The 26,481-nt window shown below is 42.8% G+C and overlaps 1 protein-coding gene across 5 annotated transcripts; it reads left to right on the top strand.

The window, feature by feature from the left end:
• The first annotated feature begins 6,153 nt into the window (after window positions 1-6,153).
• On the top strand, window positions 6,154-25,647 carry LOC135345065 (uncharacterized). 5 transcript variants are annotated; one of them, XM_064542406.1, is made up of 26 exons: window positions 6,157-7,898; window positions 8,064-8,366; window positions 9,798-9,899; window positions 10,145-10,354; window positions 13,628-13,720; window positions 14,164-14,268; window positions 14,319-14,423; window positions 14,506-14,610; window positions 16,170-16,274; window positions 16,332-16,433; window positions 16,483-16,587; window positions 16,645-16,746; window positions 16,798-16,902; window positions 16,985-17,089; window positions 17,724-17,828; window positions 17,895-17,996; window positions 18,046-18,150; window positions 18,216-18,317; window positions 18,369-18,473; window positions 21,997-24,272; window positions 24,341-24,398; window positions 24,451-24,557; window positions 24,644-24,808; window positions 24,861-24,927; window positions 24,981-25,093; window positions 25,231-25,643. In XM_064542406.1, the coding sequence occupies exons 2-26, from the start codon at window positions 8,351-8,353 to the stop codon at window positions 25,411-25,413; spliced, it is 4,848 nt and encodes a 1,615-aa protein (XP_064398476.1). In that variant the 5' UTR covers window positions 6,157-7,898; window positions 8,064-8,350; the 3' UTR covers window positions 25,414-25,643. The 5 variants fall into 5 exon arrangements, with proteins under 5 accessions (XP_064398479.1, XP_064398478.1, XP_064398477.1 ...); XM_064542408.1 differs by lacking the exon at window positions 14,319-14,423 and having other exon boundaries at window positions 6,155-7,898; window positions 25,231-25,645; XM_064542407.1 differs by lacking the exon at window positions 14,164-14,268 and having other exon boundaries at window positions 6,156-7,898; window positions 25,231-25,644.
• Window positions 25,648-26,481: the final 834 nt, after the last annotated feature.

The following is a 26,481-nucleotide window of genomic DNA, read 5'->3' as shown; positions in this document are numbered from 1 at the left end:
TAAATCTTATCTAACCAGCTATTTATGAAACCCTCACCAATTCGGTATTTTTGTGAGAAGCTGATACGTAATGAAAAGGTTCATGTTCAAATAATAATTATGTCACACAAATATTCGCCAGCTAAATTTGTAGGACATGATACCGAGAGATTTATAGCTGTAGCAGAGGAGGTTGAATTAGACAGGGTTAAAAGGTCACTAATGAATCATCACAAGAGCTTATGTTTTGTCATAGATAGTAAAGGAAAGGGATTGGAAACGCATCACGTGCACCAATGTTTTCAACAGAAGTTTGGATGGTACCAGAGGAGGTCGGACATCACTTGAACTTTGACCTTTTAATGACATTCCAGGCCAAATTGCTTTTCATTTTGCTGACTCAGCAGTAGCGTCTATTGTACTTCTGCTAGTCTCTATTTTAGCCACCCTCTAAAAGTTGGGCGGCCTAATCACGAGTTTATGTTGTAGAGGGCGACTGATTCATGAGACAATATTTCTGCACGGTTTCTGTCGCTGAATCTGTTGACAGCTAGTTGTGTTTGGTGTCTATGATGGTTACTGGACCTAACCCTATCAGCACATAATACCCATACTAGCTAGATCCGCCTAGATCCAGTTATGTTCTACTGCTGAGTCAGCAAAAACGAAAAGCAATTTGGCCTGGAATGTAATTAAAAGGTCATAATTAGTGAAAGTTCAAGTGATGTCCGACCTCCTCTGCTTTGTGGCCAACCTTCTCTGGGGCTGTAGCATCATGCTAACAGAGGAGGTCCGACAGGCGCGGTGCAACTCAAGTAATTAGCCTCTGATTACTCTCAGCAAAAACATATGACGTGGGCGGTGCGTGGGCGAATAATTATTGTTAATTGCCTGAGCTGCACCGCGCCTGTCGTACTAGTTGGGCGTGGCTCGACCGTCTCCTGACGGGAGGTCGGGTTGCAAGCCTATCTGGGATTTGTTCTAGCGCCACTATAGTGGCGCCCTATCAGATTGCAGCATTTTTCACGTGCTTGGTTACACTTCTGTTTGCATCTAGTTGCGAAACCGCATGCAGTATGCTGTGGTTTATCACGTCATCATGTCGGTTAACACCCACTTGAGAAGAAGAATATTCATGGCAGTTTTTTACATAATGCTACAGAACAAATCCCAGATAGGCTTGCAACCCGACCTCCCGTCAGGGAGACGGTCGGGCCACGCCCAACTACTGTCGTACCTCCTCTGTCATGCTAACGCCTAGCCTCGATTCCAGGCCGATTAAAATACGTATTTTAATCGGCCTTGAATCAAGGCTAGCTAACGCCTATACTGGAAACCACGCCCCTTTCTTTAGGGAAAGAGACTGGCCAGGTGACTATCAACGACTCGTCCCAACGGAATGCTTGGAATGTAGTGTGTGCATGAATGCGTGGGAGATATCTAAACCACATATTGCACACTAAGCATAAATTTTATTATTTTATGTGAGTATTAATATTTTTAGCTGTACAGTTGCAGTATAAATTTTATGTCTACTTAGCTAGCTGTTTGGATATAAGTTGTCTATCAGTACTTCTCCAATGAAGCAATTCTAAAGTTGCTATAACCTGGATGGCTACAAGGCCACTGCAAAAATAACAGACAGAAGTAGCAGAGATGCAGAGATATATTTGTCTCTCTGCCAACTGGTTTATGGAAAGTCCCTTTGCTTTGCCCTATTGCCAGCAACATTTGAGTTTCTATTACAGCGTATCACGACATTGCCACAGACAGGACAAGAACTAGGTACATCCAGGTGACAGCTAGCTCCAGACTTGGATGTGACATTGATGTGACATTCCTAAGGTCTCTGCTCACGTTAGATCTACTATAGATACCGAATAACTGTAAAAAAAGTTATGGATACTCTTGCTTTGCTGATTTATAACACCCGACTAGCTGTGTCTGTTGTCTGGCTGGACCAAAATTAGCTAGACTATAGGGTAGAGCATAGTTCAGCGGCGCTGTATGTAGCTTGCATTGTACTGGCTGGCAAGAATCTAGTAAACACTGTATGCACTGATAACTCGCCAGAATAGAGGGGATCGCTGGGGATCGGGTTGGTTAATAAATGCTTTATATTCAAAGTAGCCAGAGAGATACATAAATGTTGCCTTCAGTCTCCAATGATCGTGCAACACCAGCTAGAAGTTTACATAGAAAATTCTGTCAATTTCTGTGCCAGCTCAGCAAAAAAAGTGGTGCACGTGATCGTGTCCAACCTCCTCTGGATCTAGCCAAAGTATACTAAACCGCAACACTGGTGACCACACCCTTTTCCCTAAACCACTTCCGCAAAATTCAGTACGCAATGAACACGAGTCGTTGATAGTCACCTGGCCAGTCTCTTTCCCTAAAGAAAGGGGCATGGTTTCCAGTCTAGCTAACGCCTTTGTATTTTCTCAACACCAACCACCTAAATAATAATTAACAACTTACGCCACAGCAGCCAAGTTAAGACATGGCCATTGTGTAGGGATTTCACAGGGAAAATATTTCAATTTCCTGCTACAGTGCAGCTCTTAAAATCTGCACATTTCCTGAAAAATGGCAGCAGGTGTCCTGCAACCTACTTACAAAGGATAGTGCAACGTTTCCTCTACAGTTTCGTTTATTATTCCTGAAGAAGTTTAGGACATGTGTAAGATTCATAAAGGAAAGTCTACAAGAAATTTTGCACCATCCTGAAAGTATAGGAAATTTAGATATTTTTCTTGTGTTTGGTGAAGGCGTTCCCCGAGGTTGACCCCATCCCGCGACCCCTAACTAATTAGTCATGGGTCGCGAGAGGGGTTTTGAGCCCAAATTATGGGGAATTCTCCTTAATTAACCCCACAAGTGGCTGTGAAACTCTTCTCCTTTTTTAGAGGGGAAAGGGAACAGCCCCCTACCCAAAACCCCACCGAAAGCCCAAGCCAAAATTCAAATAACTGTACCATTGCATGCACAACAAGTGTTCTGTGACACCTACCAGCTGATTTCGAGATAAACGGACATATTGAAGATGTGCTGAACTTTTCCACCTTCCTAGCGTCTTTATGATGCAATCTTCTACGCCCTTCTCAGTAGCGTAGCCAGAGGGGTGCAGAGGGTGCTCCAGCACCCCCCTCTGGCCTCAGACTCTGCTCCATGCACAAGTTCATTTTACTAACTAGCTAAGCTACCCCACAGAGTTGCAGACTGTTCAGCAGCTATCACTATCATCATTATGTCACTCTTTGAGTATTTTCAGTTGAGCCTATAGTTCGCAGAGCAGCACTGCAACTGCAAGTGGCTTGCCACCCTGTCCTGCTAATTCACAAGCAGAACCTGGTTAGCAGCTGCATGATTTAATTGTCACAACTCAAAACAATGCATTTTATAGGACATCTTCAGATGAAGATGTGGCTTAACCACCAGTACCCTCAAAGCAGCAGTACCCTCATTTATTTAGCCAGATTGCATTAAAATCAATCTCAGAGCACTGAACAAAAATGTTCTGGGGGAGTGCCCACAGACCCCCCACTGGTAATTCGGACAATCCATTCATCAAGCACCCCCCTCTCTCAAATCCTGGCTACGCCCCTGCTTCTTAGCTGCCGTTGTTGCTGCTCTAATTCGAAAACTGTGACTGCAATCAATATAGTAGGGTCTATACCGGCTTCTTTTCGCAGCCAATCAATAAATCGAGAACGAGATAACAATTTTCCGTCCGCGAAAACAAATAAGGGTAGTTCAACCGGGCTGTTACAGGACACAAATCTGTTCCTGTTCGACAAGCCGTCCAAATAATTTTTGTGTCGTGGTCCTCAGAAGACACATCCAAACCTGTTTCAACTTTCGAAGAATGACTGGGGTCATGGGCAAGCGAGGTTTGGATTTTATGCTCTTTTCAGCACGTACTCGAGACGATGCCAAGGGGTGCATGACAAACGGGTCTGCTGCGATTAGCACCTCACCACAGACAGGTACACCTTATGCTTTAGATCCTCCCCTGCTAAAAAGGCAACAAATGATGATTCTAATAATGGAAATGGTGACCACGAGAACATAGAACAAAATTTAATACCGGGCCTGACCCACTTTGTAAGTATTCTGTGTCGACTTAGAATGAAACATTCTTTTCTAGCTCACGGACGTCCAGTCCAGTTGCGTGGCAATGAGGGCCTGAAACAGTTCCTGTGGGATTGGTACCGGAGCCTTGTGGCAGATCTGGAATAAGTGAGATAGTTTGTCTCTAGATAATGCAATATTCAATCTACCAGGTAAGTACTCTGCCTCTGCCTTGAAAAATGCTAAGCATAGCACTAAATGCTTGTCTTTGCTTGTGCCTGAACGCAGAATTGCCACCACCGCTGCATTATCACATCTGACTTGAATGGATTGACCCTGGGAGGACCTTCCCCACAATTAGGCACACGCGACCATAACTGGTAGTAATTCTTTCATCGTTATGTGAACTCCGACCCAGTAGCCTTGCTAAGGGATTTGAAACCAATATCTCGTCTGTGAAAAGGTTCCACAGCTCCATGATCCAGACGCATCAGAAGTGACCACTATGCCCGAGGGCGTGGATTCCCCTTCTAATACCATTCAGGAACAAACTCCAGGTCAGACCGAAAACCTAGACCTAGCCGAATGTGGTGATGGTTCTGAGTCGCCAGCATTGGCGTGTCGATCAATCCTTCTCAGGACAGCATGGTGAAGCATTCCCAGCAGGGAGAGAAGTTCCCTCTTTATGTTGGGAAAGTCAAAACCGTTGACGAGCCTTCCACCTTATGGGGTGCCACTGGGACTCCCAGTGTCTGACATGTCGCCAGGGCTGTCTGAATGGAGTGGGCGCAAACCCCTATTCCAGGCTTCCCCATGCACCAGCAAGAAGTCGTCCAAGTAGTGAATCCCCAACGGCACTCCTTGGAAACCCATTATCCACAGCAAGGCATCAGCGACTGCATTGAATATCTTGGGGGCCGATCTCAAACCAAACGGTAATGCAGCGTCCACATAAAGGGCCCCTTTCCATTTCATACCAAGAAACCAGTGGTCACTATAGGGTGAACCGGCACAATACGATACGCACTCTCGAGATCTAGTTTCGCAAGAAGGGCGCCCTTGCCACACTGCCGGATTATGTGCACCGCCAAGTCCACAGTGACGTACCGTAGGGAGCACAGGGTCTGGGGAATACCATCGTTGACACTGAAATCAGTGGGGTGTGATAGGTCAACTATGAGCCTCCATTTATCTGGCTGGTTTGCTTTCGGGATTACCCCAAACCTATTCACATGAATCCCAGGGGTGTCCACGGGCAAGGGACCAATTACTCTGTTCAATGAGCTATCAATAACCTGAGCGTTATCTCTCGTCGATTGCATATTACTATTTGTACTCTGGAACTGCCCATTTATGAGAGATGGGTCTACACCAATACGAAAATCAGATGTAATACCACAAACAATGTAGGCCACTGTCCGGGTGGGATGCTAGTAGCCTCTCCCACTCTGCCACGACATTATTCGAAGCCGCGAGGATTACCCCATCAACAGGCGACCAGTACCCTCCTAATTTTTAATGTCCTTTCAGTATGAAACGACCAGTACCCACCATACTATCATAATATTGAAATAATGAGTAGCCCAAAAAACACAACACAACACTCTAGCCAGGTTCTGTTTCTGATAATGGTCACTCTTTTGACGGCTTAGCCCTGAGGTCCGTGTGAGTAGCCACCCCCCCACACGTTGCACAAACGTGTTTAAACCGACAGTATGGAGAGGAACATTTGCCATCATTCCAGTCGAAACAAGCCGGGTCACGCCGGCGTCTGTCCGAGTAGTCTCCCAGATTCCTACCGGGCACAACTCTGATCGGTCTCCATGCAATGTTGACACGTCCCCCCCCGGCCCCGCTGGTTCTGATTAGCCAAGAAGGAGGTGGCATACAATGAGCTATTCAGCTATGACCAGACCACTCTGGGATTGTTAGCCGCCCGCTGCCGGAACATAGAGTCATAGGCCTGCCAGCCACAGCTCTCAGACGACTAGAGTCTGGTATGCCTAGAGCTGTTTTTCAGCTACAATACTGGTCACCCAGGTCAGGAGATCAAGAACTGCCCTCCTGGGACCCTCCTCCCTGCACCGACCGAGTTCCATGTTGTCTCGGAGCAGCTCCGCCATGTCCACATAACCCCCTTTCTGAATTTTTCGTGCCAGCTTCGCTGGGAGGCCATCACTCAACACGAACAGGGCCTCGTCTTCTGACGACCTGCCCACAATCAAACTGGCACCACCCCCACTCGGGGTGAGAGGTGGGTCTTCTGCCTCGATCAATGCAGAGATAGAGTAATGGCAGGCTCAGGTCCCGCACTTCACTACATGCAGGTCATCACCGGAAATTAGCAATGAGTGAGGAACCCCATGTCCACCACCCCATCCTTGTGAGGACACGGCATCTGCCTCAGTAGAGGCACAGTCACCAGTGCCAGAGGGTAACCAGAGGTGACCTTAGTGGAGGCTAAGCTCTAGAGGGTGACATATATCTGCCTCAGTGGAGGCCCAGCATTTTCTAGTGTACATGCACTAGAGTATACTTACTATATGCTATATCAGAACTTCTGCTTACTATAATTATGTCAACTACCATAATTATTAATTTCTCGTCTACATTAGAGTATCTACTATGCCAATTATTATATAAAAGTATGTAGGACTATAGCTCCAAGCAGCTAGGCTGTGACAGCACGTACCGGTGTGGGCTGGTGGGGGGGAGATAGCTTCCCTCACAGCAGTCCTTAACATGTCCCGGAGTTCCTCGCGGGAGACGTTAGCCCGGGTTACCCCATCAGTTTCTCTCTTCTTCCGTGGCCATAGTACCAGTGTAGAGAACGAGGATCAAAAAGGATAAGAAATATCAGTTTGCCTTCTTTTCTGACACATGCGACTGACACTACTATGTGGTCCACCACGCGCATGCTCAACACTCGACTTACCCTGGCTCATACTTGGCGTTAACATGTCTTGACATTTTAAACTTCCTGTCTGACATATGCAAGTAAATCCTGTGTACTGTGCTTGTAATAGCCCTAAAACTCATGATTGATTTGAACGAGCAACCAAGCAGAGTGCACCAGTTTTTGGTCCACCATTTTAACCTATAGGGCTAACAAAAAGCGGCTTTCTATCCACGTGTCACTGACTTTAGCTTAAGAATTGCTCTCCTTTATGTGTTGTTTGTACCACATTTTTATGCATGCACAGTATCTACATAAGTGTCTCATTGCCTGCAGAAATTTTATGAATATACATATAGCTCGACCTACATATAGAATCTGATTTATAAAAGTATCTGGTTTTGAATGCAATTAAGGCTTTTTCGATTGATTGCGACTTTTTGCATAGAGTGCAACCCAAGGAGCAAAGTAATTTTCACAATAGATAAAGAGCTTGTACATGCAGTGTCATCACAAATTAAGCACGTACCGTATATAGCTAGTAATTTCCAGGGGACAAAATATTTGCAGTTTTCATGATTGGAGCTCAGACCACCACAAATAATCACCAAACTCTTAGTTTGTCTAGTTGCTGATAAGTTGATCGAAAATTGTAATCATTTCCTGATATTTCTGGGCTTTAGCTAAATCAAGTTCCTTGAGGTGTGCATGAACATTGTTCAGTGAAAGTGTTCCTGTTAACGTTATCGTTATGTTTATTTGGTAGGACAAATAACTATGGCAGCATCTTTTCCTGTGTGGTGTGTATACTGACGTTACCATGTTTGGTGGTACTGCATACCACAAAACAGGTCAACAATAATTATGACTTCTTAGAGATGAGTTTTAGAGATATCAATCTGCATGTGTGTTGTATTTGGTGAGTATACTCTACAAGAATGAATACTAACAGGTGAGAAAACTGCTCACTATAGTGCATGCATGTTAATCCTTCAATGGGTAGTTATTAATAGAGATTACAACTTGTAATAAACCACATAACAGTTGGCATGCATGATTGTTTCATACTCAGGATCAGTTGATTTACCATGCACACTCAAATTGTATTCCCATACAGTGAATACCTTGCTGAACAACTTTACTCGGCTAGCTACTATGGTCATGATCAAGCAGTGCTGGAGCTGCTACAGAGAGGAGCTCCACCCAACAGCGACTACTACACTGTAGAGAAGCGAAGGCACACTCCACTACACATGGCATGTGCTCAAAACCATCTTCATAGTACAGAACTACTCATCAAGTTTGGAGCCTTTGTAGCTGCTACAAGTATTCGTGGTTGGACCCCCTTACACTCAGCATGTTACAACAACAACAAGATCATTGCTAAGCTCCTAATGAAGCACCATGCACTGTCCCACAGGTGAGCCATACATGCAGGGTGTTAGTATAACAGCTGTGTCAGTAAGTAGGTACGTATAGAAGTGGCCGCCATGTAGCTATAGCAAGCTTAGGTATAATTGTAAATATGCGCTAAGACAAATTGCACATTAATTGTCTACTCAATACTGTAACGTATACATGTATATACTTACCACACTTGTTTGGCATGTTTCCTGGCTGGATATACATAGAGTTCATGTGGTGATTTTCATGCTTACCGTACAAACAGGGAGGTGGTTCAACCTGCTAAACTTCTTAATTTGGACCAGTTTGGCATACTCAAACGCATGCAATGCATGCATGTAAATCACGCCAATTGTTTTGGAAAGATTAAGTGTTCTAACAGATTCAGATGGTCGAACTACCCTAAATAAAAATACGTCAAACTATAATAGTTACACACTGTTTTGGACGTGTCTATGGGATTTAGAAGCCCAAAGGTACTGATTTAGCATCCCGAGCGTAGCGAGGATACTACAAGTGGCTGAGGGTTTCTAAATCACATGCATGGATACTGACGAAACAGTTTAGATACTAGTGCGCATGTGCAAACCTTTCCCTCGAGGCTTGACTACAATACAATTACTTGACAATGGAATACTATAGGTATACTAAATCCCATAGTATACCTGCTTTGAGGCACTTTTCCCATCATGTACTTCCCATGTAGATCTTATCAACTAGTCTCTAAACTGTTTATACCTAAAGCAATGTATATACGTAGTTCAAACTTGTTTGGCGTATCAATTAAACCACATCAAACAGTGAACAAAACTGTTGAAATTAAGTGTCTCTAAGATATAGATCGACCATGGCGAACCTGTTCGTGCATTACATCCTGATTAAACAAATTGAACATAGTCGAAACACACAACGTACAAATGCATTGCTTAGTTCAACTGTATATATAGTCCAATTACATGCATGCATGGACCTATGAATCACGCTTGCAAAACTGTTGGTTATATAGTGTAGTTCAAGTTTGGCAATAAGAGCTAGAATCACATTGAATGCATGTAATCGAACTCTTGTTTATATAGTGAAGCATTCTGTCGTTGAGTATGCCCAACAGTTGTATATGTATACAACTGCATGTCACATATAGAAAGTCAACTGACATATAGAAAGTCTCACCAAGAGGAGTGACAAAGTAACAATCAAGATGTTTGATGACCATGCATGGACGCTGCAATTCTTAACATGCGAAAGCTATAAACAGGCACCTAAATATACTATATACTGAAAGTCAGTTCTTATACTTACTTGAACCTATGAACAGGCTTTGAGAATGCCATTTTAATTGGTGAATTCGAATGGTCATGTACCCCAAAATAGTAAAGTCTGGCTCATGTACACTATATGCTACATGTCATGCGGTTCATGCTCAGTTCCTGTGTTCAACACCACGCAGATATCAAAGACAGTAATGAACTGACTGCTGCTGATTGGGCCAGAGTGAAGGGGTACCATTCATTGGTAGACTGTGTAGAGAGGTTCCAGCCTGGACCTAGAGGTGAGTTGGTCATTCCGTTGTACATGCAAGTTATAGCCAGTATGTATTTTGCAATGTCAGTGCAGCTAGAGTCTGATCAATGGTTTCCCGTACATGTCCCATTAATTTTATTCAGTATACAAGCGCCGTCTTTTGATTTTCCTGCAGCTTTTTTCATTTAGAATTGCATGTGCGTACTTATTAAAGCAATTTTGCTCACATATCTGTCTTTGGCTTCTAAATATCCTTCTAACCATTTTATGTAGATCCCTTGCCCTTGTACCCAACACTGGAACAGCTGAGTCGGCTGGAATGTGACCGATGGCTTCAACTTGGTGTTCAATTGGGATTGGACAATGATCAACTGGAAAGTATAAAGAAGAGCCAACATCCCACAGTAGAAACACTCCGGGCAGCTAAATTCGAGAATATTGACATGCAATGGAAGGATATTGTGGAAGCTCTACTGGACATCAGTGAGTGCAAATTTGCTAAGAATGTGTGCACTCTGTATGATCCTGTCACTCTTATTTGAGATAATCCTGTGTAGAAGCAATATGGGGCTCCCCCTTGTTTTGGGGCCATGACTCTAAAACACTAGCGACCTAGACCCCTCCCTAGAGAAATCTATTCTGAGCAGTAGAGTCAAGCCAGCACAACAGTAATAGGTGGTTGAGTTGGGAAGCAATGGCTATATATGTTTACAGTCATGTAGATTTCTAAGTAATATAGCTACAATTTGTGCTGCCTTGGTCACTGAGGAAAAAGGATATGTACAAAATAACTGCGTTACAGTGTGGTAGAACAAAGAGCCATTTTACACAGCACATATAGACTCAGGAGTCGTCACGTACTGTTGCATGGTGAACAGTACTGGCTTGCGAGTGTATATACACAGCACATGATACATTTATACTGAGCATAAGACGTTGGCTATAGCTACTGACAATGCAGTTTAGAGCAGCAGATCATGCAGCCCACTTTGTTATCAAGAACTTGTTTCCTGGCAAAGGGACTCTTCGCAATCCCCTATCTGCAAATCGAAGAGCAAGAAATTGTGGAATAGTAATCAACACCTGCATGTGGCACCTGAGGATACTTTAAATTTTAAGTGATGCGTGGTTTTAATTTTATTTCTCTATCTGTAGAATTAGCCCTTGGCCTCTTCTTGCATGTAGAACAAGACCATGCGCATCATGCTATGTCATAGCAGTAGACAATATTTTGTTTGTAAAGAGGCCATGCTCGTCTTTGTTCCTATAATTATATACTTATGTGTTGCATGCATGCATGCATGCATGTTTGTTTCTCTCTGTGATCTTTCATTATCCAAGACTCCGTCAAAGTCTACTTATGATTGCTCTTAGGCTTATATAATTTTTACAGTGACCCATGAGACATATGAAATATGAGCAGAGTGTAAAAAATATTATTGACTAAGTGAGGTAACTGAATATTTAAATTTAAAATTATAAACAAACTATATAATTATACGAAACCATATATATATACATGCACTTACTTGTAACAGGGGAACAAATAATGGTATAGTCAATTAACATTAGCCAATAGCACCTGCAAGTCATGGTGTTACCAAACTCTTGGTCATATGACTTATGATATATAGGAGCTGCTTATACCCATAGACAGTGGGTAAGCTCTTAGTTTGGGTAAGCACTGCGTGCGAGATCTAGTCAACAAGAGACATTTAGGTTACTCAGAGCCTGAAGCTGAGGCTGCAAGCATGATTACTATCTATGCTGCAAGATATAAGTGGGGCCCCATTATCACTGGAGGGGCGCTATAGTGTGGGGGGGGGGGGGGCCCTGAAATCGGGTACTATCTGTGAGAATGCAGATTTAAGATTTAACAGTACAGGAATTAAATCAAAATGCAACAATAGTAGACAAGCCAGCTTGATCCAGGAACACCCAGGTCAATTAGAGCTAGCTAGTGGTATGCAAAAGTGACTCCTGCAGTAGCATTCTAACTGAGCTTTGTGGTTACCGCCCACTTGGAATTAATCATATTCATGCTTAGCCACACCCTAAAGCTAAGTACCAGTGGAACAAACCTGACATTGCAGTGGTGCCCAACCCTACGTCCGCGTCTAGGGTGGGGCCACGCCCAACTAGGTCAAAAGGTAGCTCCAGAGGAGGTCGGACATTAGCCTCTACACAGGCTCTCCTTTTTTTCTGTTCTTTATCACAATTGTTCAATAAGATTACTTTTTCTTAACTGTACGCCCATTTCTTTCTTTGCTGCCTCACTATGTCTTTCTTATGATTTATGGATGAACAGTGACAACAGCAAGAAAAAGTAAGGCCTGGGATCGAGGTCGAGGCTAGTCGAGTTGGACATCACTTGAACTTTCACTAATTATGACCTTTTAATGACATTCCAGGCCAAATTGCTTTTCGTTTTTGCTGACTCAGCAGTAGAACATGACTGGATCTAGGCGGATCTAGCTAGTATGGGTATTATGTGCTGATAGGGTTAGGTCCAGTAAAACCATCATAGAGACACCAAACTGAAGCTATCATACCTTTACCAGGTAATAAATGGTAACTTTAAATTCCCTGATCCACCACTGGAAAGAAGAGTATGCCCTCTCAATCTAAGAAGCACAAAAAATATACAGTTTGAAAGACCAATTTGCAGAACAAATGCATATGCGAACTCTTTTTTCCCAAAGGCAATATCTGTGTGGAATGAATTACCACTGGAGCTGCAGGAAAGTACATCGATTTTGTCATATAAGAGAAATGTACTCTGTCACTTGCATTAGTATAATATTAGTCTTTATTTTTAATTTGTACTCGCTTTGTAAGTAATATATACAGGGCGCACATTAGGTTAGCGTAATATGCTACTAGTGTATCCATGCATTTTGCAGAATTATTATAAAAAAAAAAAAAAAAAAAAACTCAACTAGCTGTCAACAGATTCAGCGACAGAAACCGTGCAGAAATATTGTCTCATGAATCAGTCGCCCTCTATAACATAAACTCGTGATTAGGCCGCCCAACTTTTAGAGGGCGGCTAAAATAGAGACTAGCAGAGAAGTCAGTAGACCTTACTGCTGAGTCAGCAAAAACGAAAAGCAATTTGGCCTGGAATGTCATTAATTAGTGAAAGTTCAAGTGATGTCCGACCTCCTCTGATATAGCTCCAACTAGTCTGGCCCCAGACCACTCCCTTGCACGTGATCTGACATGTGCCAGGGAGAGGGTCTGGCATTTAGAGTCACTTTTCTTGGTTCAGATGTCAAAATTTGACATCTCCAATCAGATTCGCAAGAATGCAATTAAACTGTCGCATGATTCCACTTCACAGAGGAGGTTGATAGTACTTGACCTTTGTCATTTTTAAAACTATGCCAGTAGGCAATGGCTAACTTAAATTCCCGTATACATCAACTAAAAATGTTATTTCAAGTACAGAAAATCTTTCAAATCTCACTAAATCTGTACGGGATCGGGAGTAGAGATAATAGCCAGCCAGTTTTAGCATCGTCACCACGCCCATTTCCGCCACGCCCATTTTTGACTGTATGAAAACCAAGAAAAGTGACTCTGTTTGCCAGACTCTCTCCCCCGGGAGGAGTCTGGCCTCGAGACTAAACACAGCCCGCACAACGAAATTTTGAAAAATATCGGTAGCAAGGACGACATAATCAAAGCCGGGAAAGGGTTAAAGTCCATTTTGCTATACGCCTGTACCAGTATACTATACAAATACAACTGCAGAAGAAGGTGCGAGTGCTCTGTCAGTGGGTGCATTCTATGGCTGGCTGTACTGGGTCAAGTATCTTGTGGAAACTGTGAGCCTCAATCCAAAAGGTTAGGAATTTTTCAATCAATATAATATTACCCTATATACACTAGGGCTCTACTTCTTTGTTAGTTTGCATGAGCCCACATATACTTGTTAATTACTTTATTGGCAGTCATGCAGTGACTCACAATTTGAATCAAAATAAAACCCTTTTTGAGATGACCAGACCAAAATTAATTTACACCAGCATGCTGATCCAAAGAGTATAATCGAAAACTTATACCGTATACTGCAATGGCGTAGGAAGATATTTTGACAAAGGGAGCTATAGGCTCTCACTTGGAGGAGGCGCTGAGACACGCAGGAAATGATAAATATTAAAAATGCTAGCCTTGCAAGATTACCGCGGCCACCAAAAATAAAGGGGGGCTCCAGTCCCTGATGCATGGAGTCCCCCTGCTCCCTACGCTACTGTATTGAATACATTGTTGATGGTGGCTTTCAACAGAGCCAGTCAACAAGGCTGGTGACACCCCACTCTCTCTGGCCTGTGCCAATGGCCACTTAGACACAATCAAGTACCTTGTGAATGAACATCGTTGTGATCCTAGAAGTAAGAAGTTTATCGTATAACAATACTCATAATTCTGTGTGTACATGCAGGTACAATCAATAAGGCCAGTGACACCCCACTCTCTCTGGCCTGTGCCAATGGCCACTTAGATACAGTGATATACCTTGTGAATGAACAGCATTGTTATCCTAGAAGTAAGTAGTTTATATGCGTAGCATTAAATTTGAATTTTGGTGAATCACTCAATACACCGGTATTATATACATGCACATGCAGGCACAGTTAACAAGGCTGGTGACACCCCACTCTCTCTGGCCTGTGCCAATGGCCACTTAGACACAGTCAAGTACCTTGTGAATGAACATCGCTGTGATCCTAGAAGTAAGCAGTTCATCCCCATGTTAATTGCTGCATCACTCGGTACATATAAGTATGTGCATGCATATCGTTGGACGCTAGAAGCATAGATAAACGAACAGAAAGGGATTGGAAACGCCTCACGTGATCCATTACAATATCAACGTGTGACGTCACATCCTCAGAATAGGCTTGTTACGCTCCAGAGGAGGCACGACAGGCGCGGTGCAGCTCAAGTAATTAGCCTCTGATTACTCTCAGCAAAAACATACAACGTGGGCGGGGCGTGGGCGGATAATTATTGCTCAATCAAAGGCTATATATACGGTGGCCCTGAGGTACACACCTACTCCATTTTTCATTTGCGGTTCATTTTGCAGTTCAACTACGCTTCTGCAGTTCACTTTTCAGTTCACTTTGCAGTTCACTTTTCAGTTCACTTTGCAGTTCACTTTTCAGTTCACTTTGCAGTTCATTTTTGCAGTTCACTTTGCAGTTCACTTTTCAGTTCACTTTGCAGTTCACTTTTTCAGTTCGCTCTGCTTTTGCAGTTGTCTGGCTTCTGCTCAATCACATGTGCTTTAATAAGAAACAAGTAAGAGAATGTTATTATGTAGCACTAATAGCTAGCTAGCTAGCTATGTCTCTGCTGTGTCTGTCTATGTTTAACGTTTATCATGGCACATTAATCTACACAACAACTCAACGGTATAGCCTATAGGGTAGGATGTATGCAGATATTAAATACCCCAGATCTGTTGATAAAATACTTTTACTCGTGGAGACCCTACAAACTAATCGTTTAAACACAGACTGCAGAGATATTAGACACACAGCTATAGCTAGCCAGCATAATATTCTCTTGCCTGTTTCTTATTAGTTGTAACAAACTAATTATTATTGTTGTTTATGGTAACCTGTTTCTACAGGCTTGCCACATGATCAGCATTTATTGTGATTGAGCAACTGCAAAAGTCAACTGCAAAAGCGAACTGCAAAAGTGAATTGCAGAAGCATAGTTGAACTGCAGAAGAGAACTGCAAAAGTGAACTGCAGAAGAGAACTGCAAAAGTGAACTGCAGAAGAGAACTGCAAAAGTGATCTGCAAAGTGAACTGCAAAGTGAACTGCAAAGTGAACTGAAAAGTGAACTGCAAAGTGAACTGCAGAAGCGTAGTTGAACTGCGAAATGAACCGCAAATGAAAAATGGAGTAGGTGTGTACCTCAGGGCCACCGTATATATAATTGCCTGAGCTGCACCGTGCCTTCTTTTTCAGGAATGTAAACAGTAGCATGCTCCACCAGAGTTGAACCTCTATATAAACAGTCCCACATAATTTTACGGATTCTAGATGCTGTTCCTACAGATCGTTGCTATGGGCTTGCAGTGGAAGATGAGTTTATTTTAGAGCTTCCTGTCATGTGACCGTAACTAGCTTCTATTACGTGGGCCAGATAGGCGTTTCCAATCCCTTTCTGTTTGTTTATCTATGCTAGAAGTAAGCAGTTCATCCCTATCACTCTGACAGAGTGATAGGTCTCAGTACATATATATGTACATGATTGTACATGAATGCATGCAGGTACAGTGAACAAGGCTGGTGACACCCCACTCTCACTGGCCTACAAAAACAGACACTTGGAGACTGTTAAATATCTTGCTCAAGAACATCAATGTGACACAAAATGTGTGTATAGTTACTGTTAACTTTTAGTGCCCACAATTTGTTTGTAACCACATGCAGTTGCAGTAAATGAGGCTGGAGACACTCCTCTCTCTCTTGAGTGCTCCTGTGGTAACCTGGAGATGATTAAGGCTCTCATTAACAAGCATGTTGATCCAAATAGTAAGTGTTTATCATTTTTATCTTATTTAATTATGGTGGTATTCTGCAGAGCCAGTCAACAAGGCTGGTGACACCCCACTCTCACTGGCCTACAAAAACAGACACTTGGATACTGTCAAATATCTTGCCCAAAAACATCAATGTGACACAAAATGTGTGTATAGTTATAGTGTGAACTGTTAATTTTAGTGTTGTTTGTAACTACATGCAGTTGCAGTAAATGATGCTGAAGACACTCCTCTCTTCCTTGAATGTTCCCGTGGTAACCTGGAGACAATCAAGGCTCTCATCAACAAGCATGTTGATCTAAATAGTAAGTGCATGTATCATTGTTGGTTAAGTTGCTTATGATGATCTTCCACAGAGCCGATCAACAAGGCTGGTGACACCCCACTCTCTCTGGCCTGTGCCAATGGCCACTTAGATACAGTGATATACCTTGTGAATGAACAGCATTGTTATCCTAGAAGTAAGTAGTTTATATGCATAGCATTAAATTTGAATTTTGGTGAATCACTCAATACACCGGTATTATATACATGCACATGCAGGCACAGTTAACAAGGCTGGTGACACCCCACTCTCTCTGGCCTGTGCCAATGGCCACTTAGACACAGTCAAGTACCTTGTGAATGAACATCGTTGTGATCCTAGAAGTAAGCAGTTCATCCCCATGTTAATTGCTGCATCACTCGGTACATATAAGTATGTGCATGCATATCATTGGATGCTAGAAGCATAGATAAATGAACAGAAAGGGATTGGAAACGCCTCACGTGATCCATTACAATATCAACGTGTGAGGACACACCCTCAGAATAGGCTTGTTACGCTCCAGACGATGCACGACAGGCGCGGTGCAGCTCAAGTAATTAGCCTCTGATTACTCTTAGCAAAAACATACGACGTGGGCGGGGCGTGGGCAGATAATTATTGCTCAATCAAAGGCTAATTGCCTGAGCTGCACCGTGCCTTCTTCTTCAGGAATGTAAACAGTAGCATGCTCCACCAGAGTTGAACCTCTATAAACAGTCCCACATAATTTTACAGAATCTAGATGCTGTTCCTACAGATCGTTGCTATGGGCTTGCAGTGGAAGATGAGTTTATTTTAGAGCTTCCTGTCATGTGACCGTAACTAGCTTCTATTACGTGGGCCAGATAGGCGTTTCCAATCCCTTTCTGTTCGTTTATCTATGCTAGAAGTAAGCAGTTCATCCCTATCACTCTGACAGAGTGATAGGTCTCAGTACATATATACATGTACATGATTGTACATGAATGCATGCAGGTACAGTGAACAAGGCTGGTGACACCCCACTCTCACTGGCCTACAAAAACAGACACTTGGAGACTGTTAAATATCTTGCTCAAGAACATCAATGTGACACAAAATGTGTGTATAGTTACAGTGTGAACTGTTAACTTTTAGTGCCCACAATTTGTTTGTAACCACATGCAGTTGCAGTAAATGAGGCTGGAGACACTCCTCTCTTTCTTGAGTGCTCCCGTGGTAACCTGGATGTGATTAAGGCTCTCATTAACAAGCATGTTGATCCAAATAGTAAGTGTTTATCATTTTTATCTTATTTAATTATGGTGGTATTCTGCAGAGCCAGTCAACAAGGCTGGTGACACCCCACTCTCACTGGCCTACAAAAACAGACACTTGGAGACTGTTAAATATCTTGCTCAAAAACATCAATGTGACACAAAATGTGTGTATAGTTATAGTGTGAACTGTTAATTTTAGTGCTCACAATTTGTTTGTAACCACATGCAGTTGCAGTAAATGATGCTGAAGACACTCCTCTCTTCCTTGAATGTTCCCGTGGTAACCTGGAGACAATCAAGGCTCTCATCAACAAGCATGTTGATCTAAATAGTAAGTGCATGTATCATTGTTGGTTAAGTTGCTTATGATAATCTTCCACAGAGCCGATCAACAAGGCTGGTGACACCCCACTCTCGGTGTTGTACAAAGGTGGACACTGGGAAGTGGTCAAGTATCTCGCCATCACTCATCACTGTGATACAAAACGTAAATCTCAATTTTTTATTGTTTAATTGGACTGTATTTATAAAGGTTTAATGGGTTCTTTTCAATTGAATAGTCATAGCATTGGAGTAAGGTTTTGCTACCCGAGAGAGTGGCACTCTCTAGGGTAGCACAACCTTACTGCACTAATTTATTATGAGTGTACAGTAGACTCTGGCTAATCCGGCTCTCTGAGCGGTCGCCTCGATATACCGGTCGTTTCTCAAAACTCGCTCTCCACTCCGCTATTTTGTATACCGGTCAGTTCTGGCTGGCCCAAACTAGGTTTTTAATCAGTACGTTTATTATGCCTGAATATGACATTTTGGGTGTGGTTTGGCAGATATACACTTCAATACAATCATTATTCTCGAGACAGAACCGCAAATTAGTCATTATATTTGAGGGGTAGGGACTGCTTTTTAGTCGCATCATCATCCTCGTGCACAAATTAACAGGTATTGCCAGAGGAGGTACAACATGGGTTGACCTTTTCTCAATAGGTCGCTAATGAGTTACTCTCGTAATGCATTCCTGCAGCATGACAGAAGATGTAACGCACACGTTTACCTAGAGGAGGTGTGACCTCGTGTCATCAAGTTTCATGGAGGAATATGTGTGTGTACAGAGAAAGAAGAGAATATACGGAAGCATAACACCAAAACTTGCTCTCCCATACAGCTAAGCTAAAAGACTATACAAACAATCATAGCACTACACAGTAGTTATAAATACCTATAGCTATATCCAATATAAGAAAACGAATAGAATAGTTATAGTCGAAGAAATTAGTTAAAACTAAAAACCTACGGTGTAAGGGTTTGTTGCGCTTTCTGTGATTCTTGTCTTAATGTAACACTTAACATTCCAATGGTGTAGTAATATCCCCCCATTTCCTCGAGGGAAAAAAGGGGGGGTTTGGGGGCCACTCCCTCACTGTGCCAACATTCATACCACTGCATGCCTGAACAGCAGCTTTTTAAAGCCTTATGCCGATGATTGCTTTGGCCGCTTGGCCATACCACATTCATTATAATTATGCTTAGTAATTACCTATACTATAATCTGGGGGAGTGAATGTTTAAGCTCCCATAAGTGTGAGAGAGTGGTGCAATGCCCCGACAGCGATCACGCCCGAAGGCGGAGAAGTATGGTAAATACGAAATAAGCGTTAATAACAACATTTTCAAACCATGCTATATATAAAAAAAATAAGGGTGGGAAGGGAGGGGAAGACTTTGCAGCTGACAACTGAATATGTTTATGCTGGTGATAGAGCTAGCAGTAGCTATAGTGCATGCACAATGATTGTATTATGCACATTATGTGCAACACATGATCCCTTATACCTGGCCTTGCATTTGACCACAATTATGCTGCTAAACAGGAAGTGGCCCCATCTGATGTTAACTGCATTTAAACGCATGCCTTTAAATGCTATTTATATAGTGATACGTAGATTTCTAATGATACTATAGACTAGCAGACCCCTCCTTTGTCATACTTCCTCTGACGTCTGGTCACTATTACAGTAGTTCCGTGGCCCTCGCCTGAATGTTGGCAGTGCCAATCACATGTTTAGTTGGCCGTAACACCCCAGAATTTGCCAATTATAGCATAAAATGAACGTGAATAAAAGGATAATAAAATTATTGACTCTATATAATTATGGTGTTGCACCATATATACCTGGCTGTGAAGGAGCTCGGTTTAAAATGGAGCTTAGACCCAAGCAAGAGCTAGCTAGCTGCGAATGAAACGAATAATTATCTTGCAGTGCTACGGAATCACTGCAATAGTGACAGACGTCAATAGTGACCAGACGTCCCTCCCTTGGTGGATTACATCACCCATACTTGGATTGGTTAGTGTAAGGTACAGGAAGTCACGTTACTCTCCGCATACAGCTGTACTTCCAGACTAGAGTTACTGTAAGACCTCTAATTAAGGCGACTTGGTGTCGCTTATCAGTCTACTTGCCTCGATTTCTAGCCGCTTAAAAACATGTATTTTCTAGTGGGCTAGAATGTAGGCTAAGGATGTGGCTACATTTACCCCTCCATTTAGGACGCGACATTAAAAAAATAAACTTTCAATGCAACTTTTATAGGTCAGAAAATTACCTAAAGCTCGAGGGTGTCGCATATTTGATATTTGGAGGGTCGCCTTAATTAGAGGTCTTACGGCAGTGCAGCAGCCATTGAGAATTTTAACCTATTGCAAATACATTCCTTTTTTTCTGTGCATTGCTCATTCAATCCCACGTGTGTGAGATCCTGAGACAGAATACTTTTTTTCACGAAACGCTACAATGTTACCATGTAGATACAACTATTTCTTAAATCCTTTTGTATAATTATTCAGTCACAAAATTTAAATTCAATATCGTAGATCTAAAATAACATGCAGTTGCTTCTTTCCTTCACCAACCCATCAGATAGGCTTTCTGTTTCCACCTATTTGCATGAATTAATTTAGAGAAGTAGTGCTGGACCTCATTGAAACGTGCCAACCCAGACAACATCATTGAAAGCTACCATGTTCGAGATCATTTACCACTTAGCTGTATGTATTAGTTATTGCCCTGCACGAGTGCAACATGGCAAATTGTGCACTGTATTACGCCCGAGAGCAGGAGCGTAACTAGAAAATTTACGGGAAGGAGGCAACCGCCCCCGCAAATTGTTTAACTCGAAACCACATCCACTAATTATCGCGTAGAAGCTCATGAAAATGGCAGAAAACTGCTATTTACCTGTTCTTCTTCTCTTTTCTTCATCAACAAAACAGTGATAGAGCTCATTTCTGCTCATTTCTGCTCATTTTATACCAAGTTGGCTATATGGTTATCCAGAAGTTAGCTAGCCAGAGCTATTAAAGCTAGTGGTGAGTCACATGAAACTTGAAGTTCAATAGTACAGGAGGCAAGGGTCTCCTCTGCCTCACTGCTATTTACCTGTTCTTTTTCTCTTTTCTTCATCAACAAAACAGTGATAGAGCTCATTTCTGCTCATTTCTGCTCATTTTATACCAAGTTGGCTATATGGTTATCCAGAAGTTAGCTAGCCAGAGCTATTAAAGCTAGTGGTGAGTCACATGAAACTTGAAGTTCAATAGTACAGGAGGCAAGGGTCTCCTCTGCCTCATTGCTAGTTACGCCCCTGGAGAGTATTATGTCATCCAGTTAACCTGCAGTGTAACTAACTTGTTGCCCAAACACTATGACGTCAAACTCTTCTGATTGGTCAGTTTTTCTCGTTTTGCTGCCCACTACTACGTCTAAAGTGAAAGACCCTATAATAGGTGGGTCTAAGTCAAAACGCAGATTTCCTCCACTGCAATTACACACAGTACAATATGCCCTATGGTCTGGTGTATTATTGCAGTGCAATCTATGGTAGTGATGCAACATGCCATATATAGGGCAGAGAGTGGGCATATCAAAGCAATCCAGCTAGTGCTCACTGGTTAAAAATATATGTAAACTGACGTTTACTTTGTTAAGTTGATGCATGTATCCTTATAGGTGTCCTCTTACTAGCAGTAAAGCAAGGTCAGAAAGCATACGTGAAGGAACTACTGGAAGAATGCCACAGCGATCCAAATGTAACTGACAAAGAACGCAAGTCAACTCTCGATTTGGCCAACGACCCTGAGATCATAAAGCTCCTCTTAAAACATGGAGCCAAAACTGCCAATGTCTACAAGGAACACAGCAAGCTCATCGGGGAGCTCTCCTCCGAGCAACCTCTACATCTTCCTTTGTTTGTACTCCTCACTGGTGATGGTGGTGTGGGGAAGAGCACTCTGTTAAAGTCCATTCTGAGCTCAAAAGGGTTTTGGGCTATATTCCAGGAGGCAAGACCCGTAGATGGCGTCGATGCGAGGACAGTGGGGATCATACCGCACGAAGTATACACCAAAGAGTTTGGGAGAATCATCTACTTTGATTTTGCTGGCCAGAAAGAGTTTTACACGAGCCATTGTGCCATTCTGGAGAATGCTGTTCAAACCTCACCACCCATCATTATCCTCTGTGCTAAGCTTATAGAAAGTGAGCAGGCAATTATTGATTCTATGTATCGCTGGTTGACCCTCATCCAAAACCAGTGTGCCAATTTGAAAAAAAAAGCACACGTGATAGTAGTTGGTAGCCATGCCGATCAAGTGAAGGAAATGGGAGAAGATCCACGAGGCAAAGAGGGCATCTTTGCCCCCCTTATCAAGCAATTCCCGAAGTTTGAGTTCACAGAGTTCATTCCAATGGATTGTCGCTTTGCTGATTCAGATGACATGAAAAAAGCACGAAAACAAATTCAGAAAAGCTCCGCTATTCTCCGCTCTCCAGAAACCATCAGCCTAAATGCTCACACATTTTACATCTACCTTGCCGAAAGCTTCAAAGACGACCTTGCTGTGTCGTTGGGAAATGTCTACGAAAAAATTAAGAGCAATCTTAATGCTACTCTGTCAAAACGCATCAGTGATATTCTTTCTTTCATACCCAGCACCCTCCCTCACCTTGTAAAGATCTGTGACCAGCTGCATAAAAGTGGTCTCCTCTTGTTTCTCCGCAATGACAGCTCTCCAGAGAAGTCTTTCTTAGTGATTGACCAAGTAACACTTCTGTCCAGAGTCACTGGTACCGTGTTTGCTCCTGAAAGTTTCCGCCAACACTGCAAACTAGCTTCAAGTACTGGAGTGGTGCCTTTGTTAAAATTCAAGAAAGTATTCAATGGCCTCAACATAGAGATGCTGATTGCCTTCATGTCCCATTTAGAGCTGTGTTTCGAAGTCATAGACAAGCAAGTCTTGAAATATATTTCAAAGAAGATTGCTGACCAAGACGCTTCTGTTCCTGAGTTTGACACTCGATACCTCTTTTTTCCAGCACTTATTCGAATCGAAACTCCGGAGCAAGTTTGGGAAGAAGCTCAAAGCATCAAGTACCATTTTGGTTGGATACTTGAAACCTCTCAAAACACCGAGTTTTTCGATCCTCGCTGCTTTCAGGTCCTCATTCTGAGGATAGTGTTCAAGTTCCGGCTTGCCCCATCCATGAGAGTACAGCATGATATTCCTTCCCTGCAAAGATTTTGTTCTGTGTGGAAGAGTGGAATATGCTGGTGCAATGATGATGGGATCACCGCACACCTCGAACTTGCTGAAAATGGCCGATCTCTGGCTCTCAAGATGCGCACTGGCACAGTTCAACCTGAAAATCTCATTCTTCGCTCTAAAATTGTGAGCACAATCCGCGAGACTGTTGAAAGTTTTGGCCGCAATGTGAATGTCATAGAAACAGTGATCGATCCAGATCATGTTCTTAAACATCCTCTAAAAAAACCCTCTGAACTCCCACTGATCAATGTCCAGGATATTGCAGCAGCTGTCTGCTACAACAGAAGAATGATCAAATCGACACGTCAAGTTGGCCTCACCTTTAACCACCTCTTACAGTTTGAACCGTACGCTGGCCTGGATCAATCCACCTTACAGTGTATCCACAGTGAAAAGAATGCCAAGAAAGACGAGAAAATTTCCAGAGCTTTCATTTCCCATTTTTCCAATCAAGTTGCCAACCCAGACAGTGAAAATCCAGATCAAATTTCTCGAAACAGTCTCATGTACATAAAAATCTTGGGCCATTTTCGATCTTCAAATATCAAAATTCCGTCCGGCAGTCCCAGACAGGAGGTAGTCCAGGCCCTTGAAATGTGGAGGAGTGAGACTGAGGGAACTTACAGCTGCCTGAGGGAGACTCTTAATACGTACAGCGTCTTCACTGGGAGAAACCCTCTGGTGAGTGCCATAGGGTTATCATAATTATAGAATCTATGTGTGCATTTGAAATACATTGTCCCACGCAGGATTTGGCGTGTGTGGCTCACAACGAGGTTGATCTCTCTGCATTCCCCGATGATACAGGTTTGTAAATGTTTCAATTACAGCAGTATGCATTGTGACCTCATGGTTCCAGGAAAAAACTTGCTGCAATTAGATAAAGTGAAGAATGCACTCATTGAAATCTGTGCTGACTGGTACAGTCTGGCAATACAGTTGGATATAGATTGCAAAACTCGAAAGGTACAATGTATATATACACCAATGCTACAATCATAATCATGTAGAATATTCTACTAAGGCAACTTTCATAATTTTGTCATTTCCAGGTCATTGAGCGTGACCACCCATTGACGGAAGCTGGGTTCCATACCATGTTGCAACACTGGGTGAGGAGACCCTCCCCTCTCCCCTCCTGGTTGGCCCTCATTAGAGAACTAAAGTGTCCCGTCATCAATCGTGCAGACATTGCAGGTGACATAGAGAAACATCAGGTATGCCATACCAGTGTGTGTATGTAGTGCATTGCATTAACTGAATGTGCAGGGCGTCTCTACAAATTGGGAATCGTCCATTTCCTCTCAGGCTCATCAGTACTTATTTCTCCAAAAATGTGTGTACACGTTTAACTGCTATACTGTAAAAATGATTAATTGTTCAATACAGGCCCACTCAGTGTGGACCAGCACCTGAAGGTGGTGAGAGAGGCCACCTGGGACGCCAGAGCCAAATGGCAGTGTTTGGGAGAGGAGTTAGGAGCTTCCATTGGAAAACTACATGTGAGAAAATGTGTTAATAGCTTCCCAATCAAATACCCGTCATGTGATGTGGTGGTATCAAACACAGATCCTCACATAAATAACTTGAAAAGTAACTTTTATTGGTGAAGTCTTATCATGCTGTGTTATTCTCACAGGAGATTCAGCACAATCATCGTGATGTGGCTGGAGCTTGCTTAACGACTATGCTGGAGCACTGGTTAATCCAGACAGACCCTTCCCCCTCCTGGTTTGCTCTCATTGAGGCTCTCAGATCCCCTGCTCTTGATCGGGGAGACATTGCTAGTGAGATTGAGACTAGGATCACTACCAAACCATAGACAAGTGGTCACATGCATTGTAGAAAAACTACACTATTTTCTCTAGTTCAGACTACAGCCATTTTTCTTACTAATCTAGGTTGCTGTAGATTTACGTTTCCTGTATTTTGTCAATTAGTTTCTTGTATAAAAGTACAAACCATAATATTCTCGGTCCCAGACCACACTTCTCGCAAAAAAATATATATAAAACGAGTGCTGCAAGCTGCGCTGTGCTAATGCCTCTCACCATGGCTCAAGAATCAGTGTTGAGAACGAAGCATTATTTCAAATTGAAATCCATGACTAGAAGCCTATAGAAACTCTTACTTGCACTTCATTGATCCTTGAGCAACTGTAGTAGTCCACACGCACACACACAAACAAAAACATTACCATTTACCTTGCTTGCGCATGTGCACCGAGGTGTAATGATTGCATCAGGTGAGCCTTGCAGCTCTCTTTTCACCGTTGCAGCTACCAGGGCTAACTACTATGCAGAGCTATCTACTAAGTAGAGTAACAACACTCCATGGACAAGTTTTGCTACGCACTCTTCTGAAAAGGCTGCAATGGCGTTCCTAGTCTGGGGGCCAGACCTAATAGCTCGGGGGCAAAATCTAGAGAGCTATAGGATTAGGTCTAGAGACTCTTGTAGCATTTTCGTGTGCTGTAGCGGAATGTGGCCAGAGCCAATGAAATGCATAGTCTATCCCATGCCATGTGATTTTTAACCCAATGAAATGCGAGACAATCGCAGGACCCCTTGTCAGCTTGATCCTTGATCAGTCGGATGAGGTCGGACCCGAAGTCAAGCGCGATCAAGCGAGAATGAAATCCAATGCCCAGAAGTTTCGTAGACAAATAGAAGAGAGAACCGCAAGTAACGTAAAGGAAACCCTACCAACTAACCTACAAAAATCTCTCACAATCTGCTCCGAGAATGGCACCTAGCTCAAGTTGGCTATCAGCTCTACCCATCACTGAACATGGGTTTGCACTACACAAAGGAGCCTTCAGGGATGCCCAGCCCTCTGCCTCCGCTACAGTTGGCGACCACCAAACTTACCCTCCCACTGTGTTCACAGT

The sequence above is a fragment of the Halichondria panicea genome, chromosome 12, assembly GCF_963675165.1.
Source record: "Halichondria panicea chromosome 12, odHalPani1.1, whole genome shotgun sequence".
Classification (NCBI taxonomy): domain Eukaryota; kingdom Metazoa; phylum Porifera; class Demospongiae; order Suberitida; family Halichondriidae; genus Halichondria; species Halichondria panicea.
This window is presented reverse-complemented; position numbering and strand designations above follow the sequence as displayed.

Coding starts and splice junctions, on each gene's coding strand:
- LOC135345065 (XM_064542406.1), top strand. Junction 16,747..16,797: donor CAAGCATGTTGATCTAAATA/GTAAGTGCATGT, acceptor GATCTTCCACAG/AGCCGATCAACAAGGCTGGT. Junction 17,997..18,045: donor CAAGCATGTTGATCCAAATA/GTAAGTGTTTAT, acceptor GGTATTCTGCAG/AGCCAGTCAACAAGGCTGGT.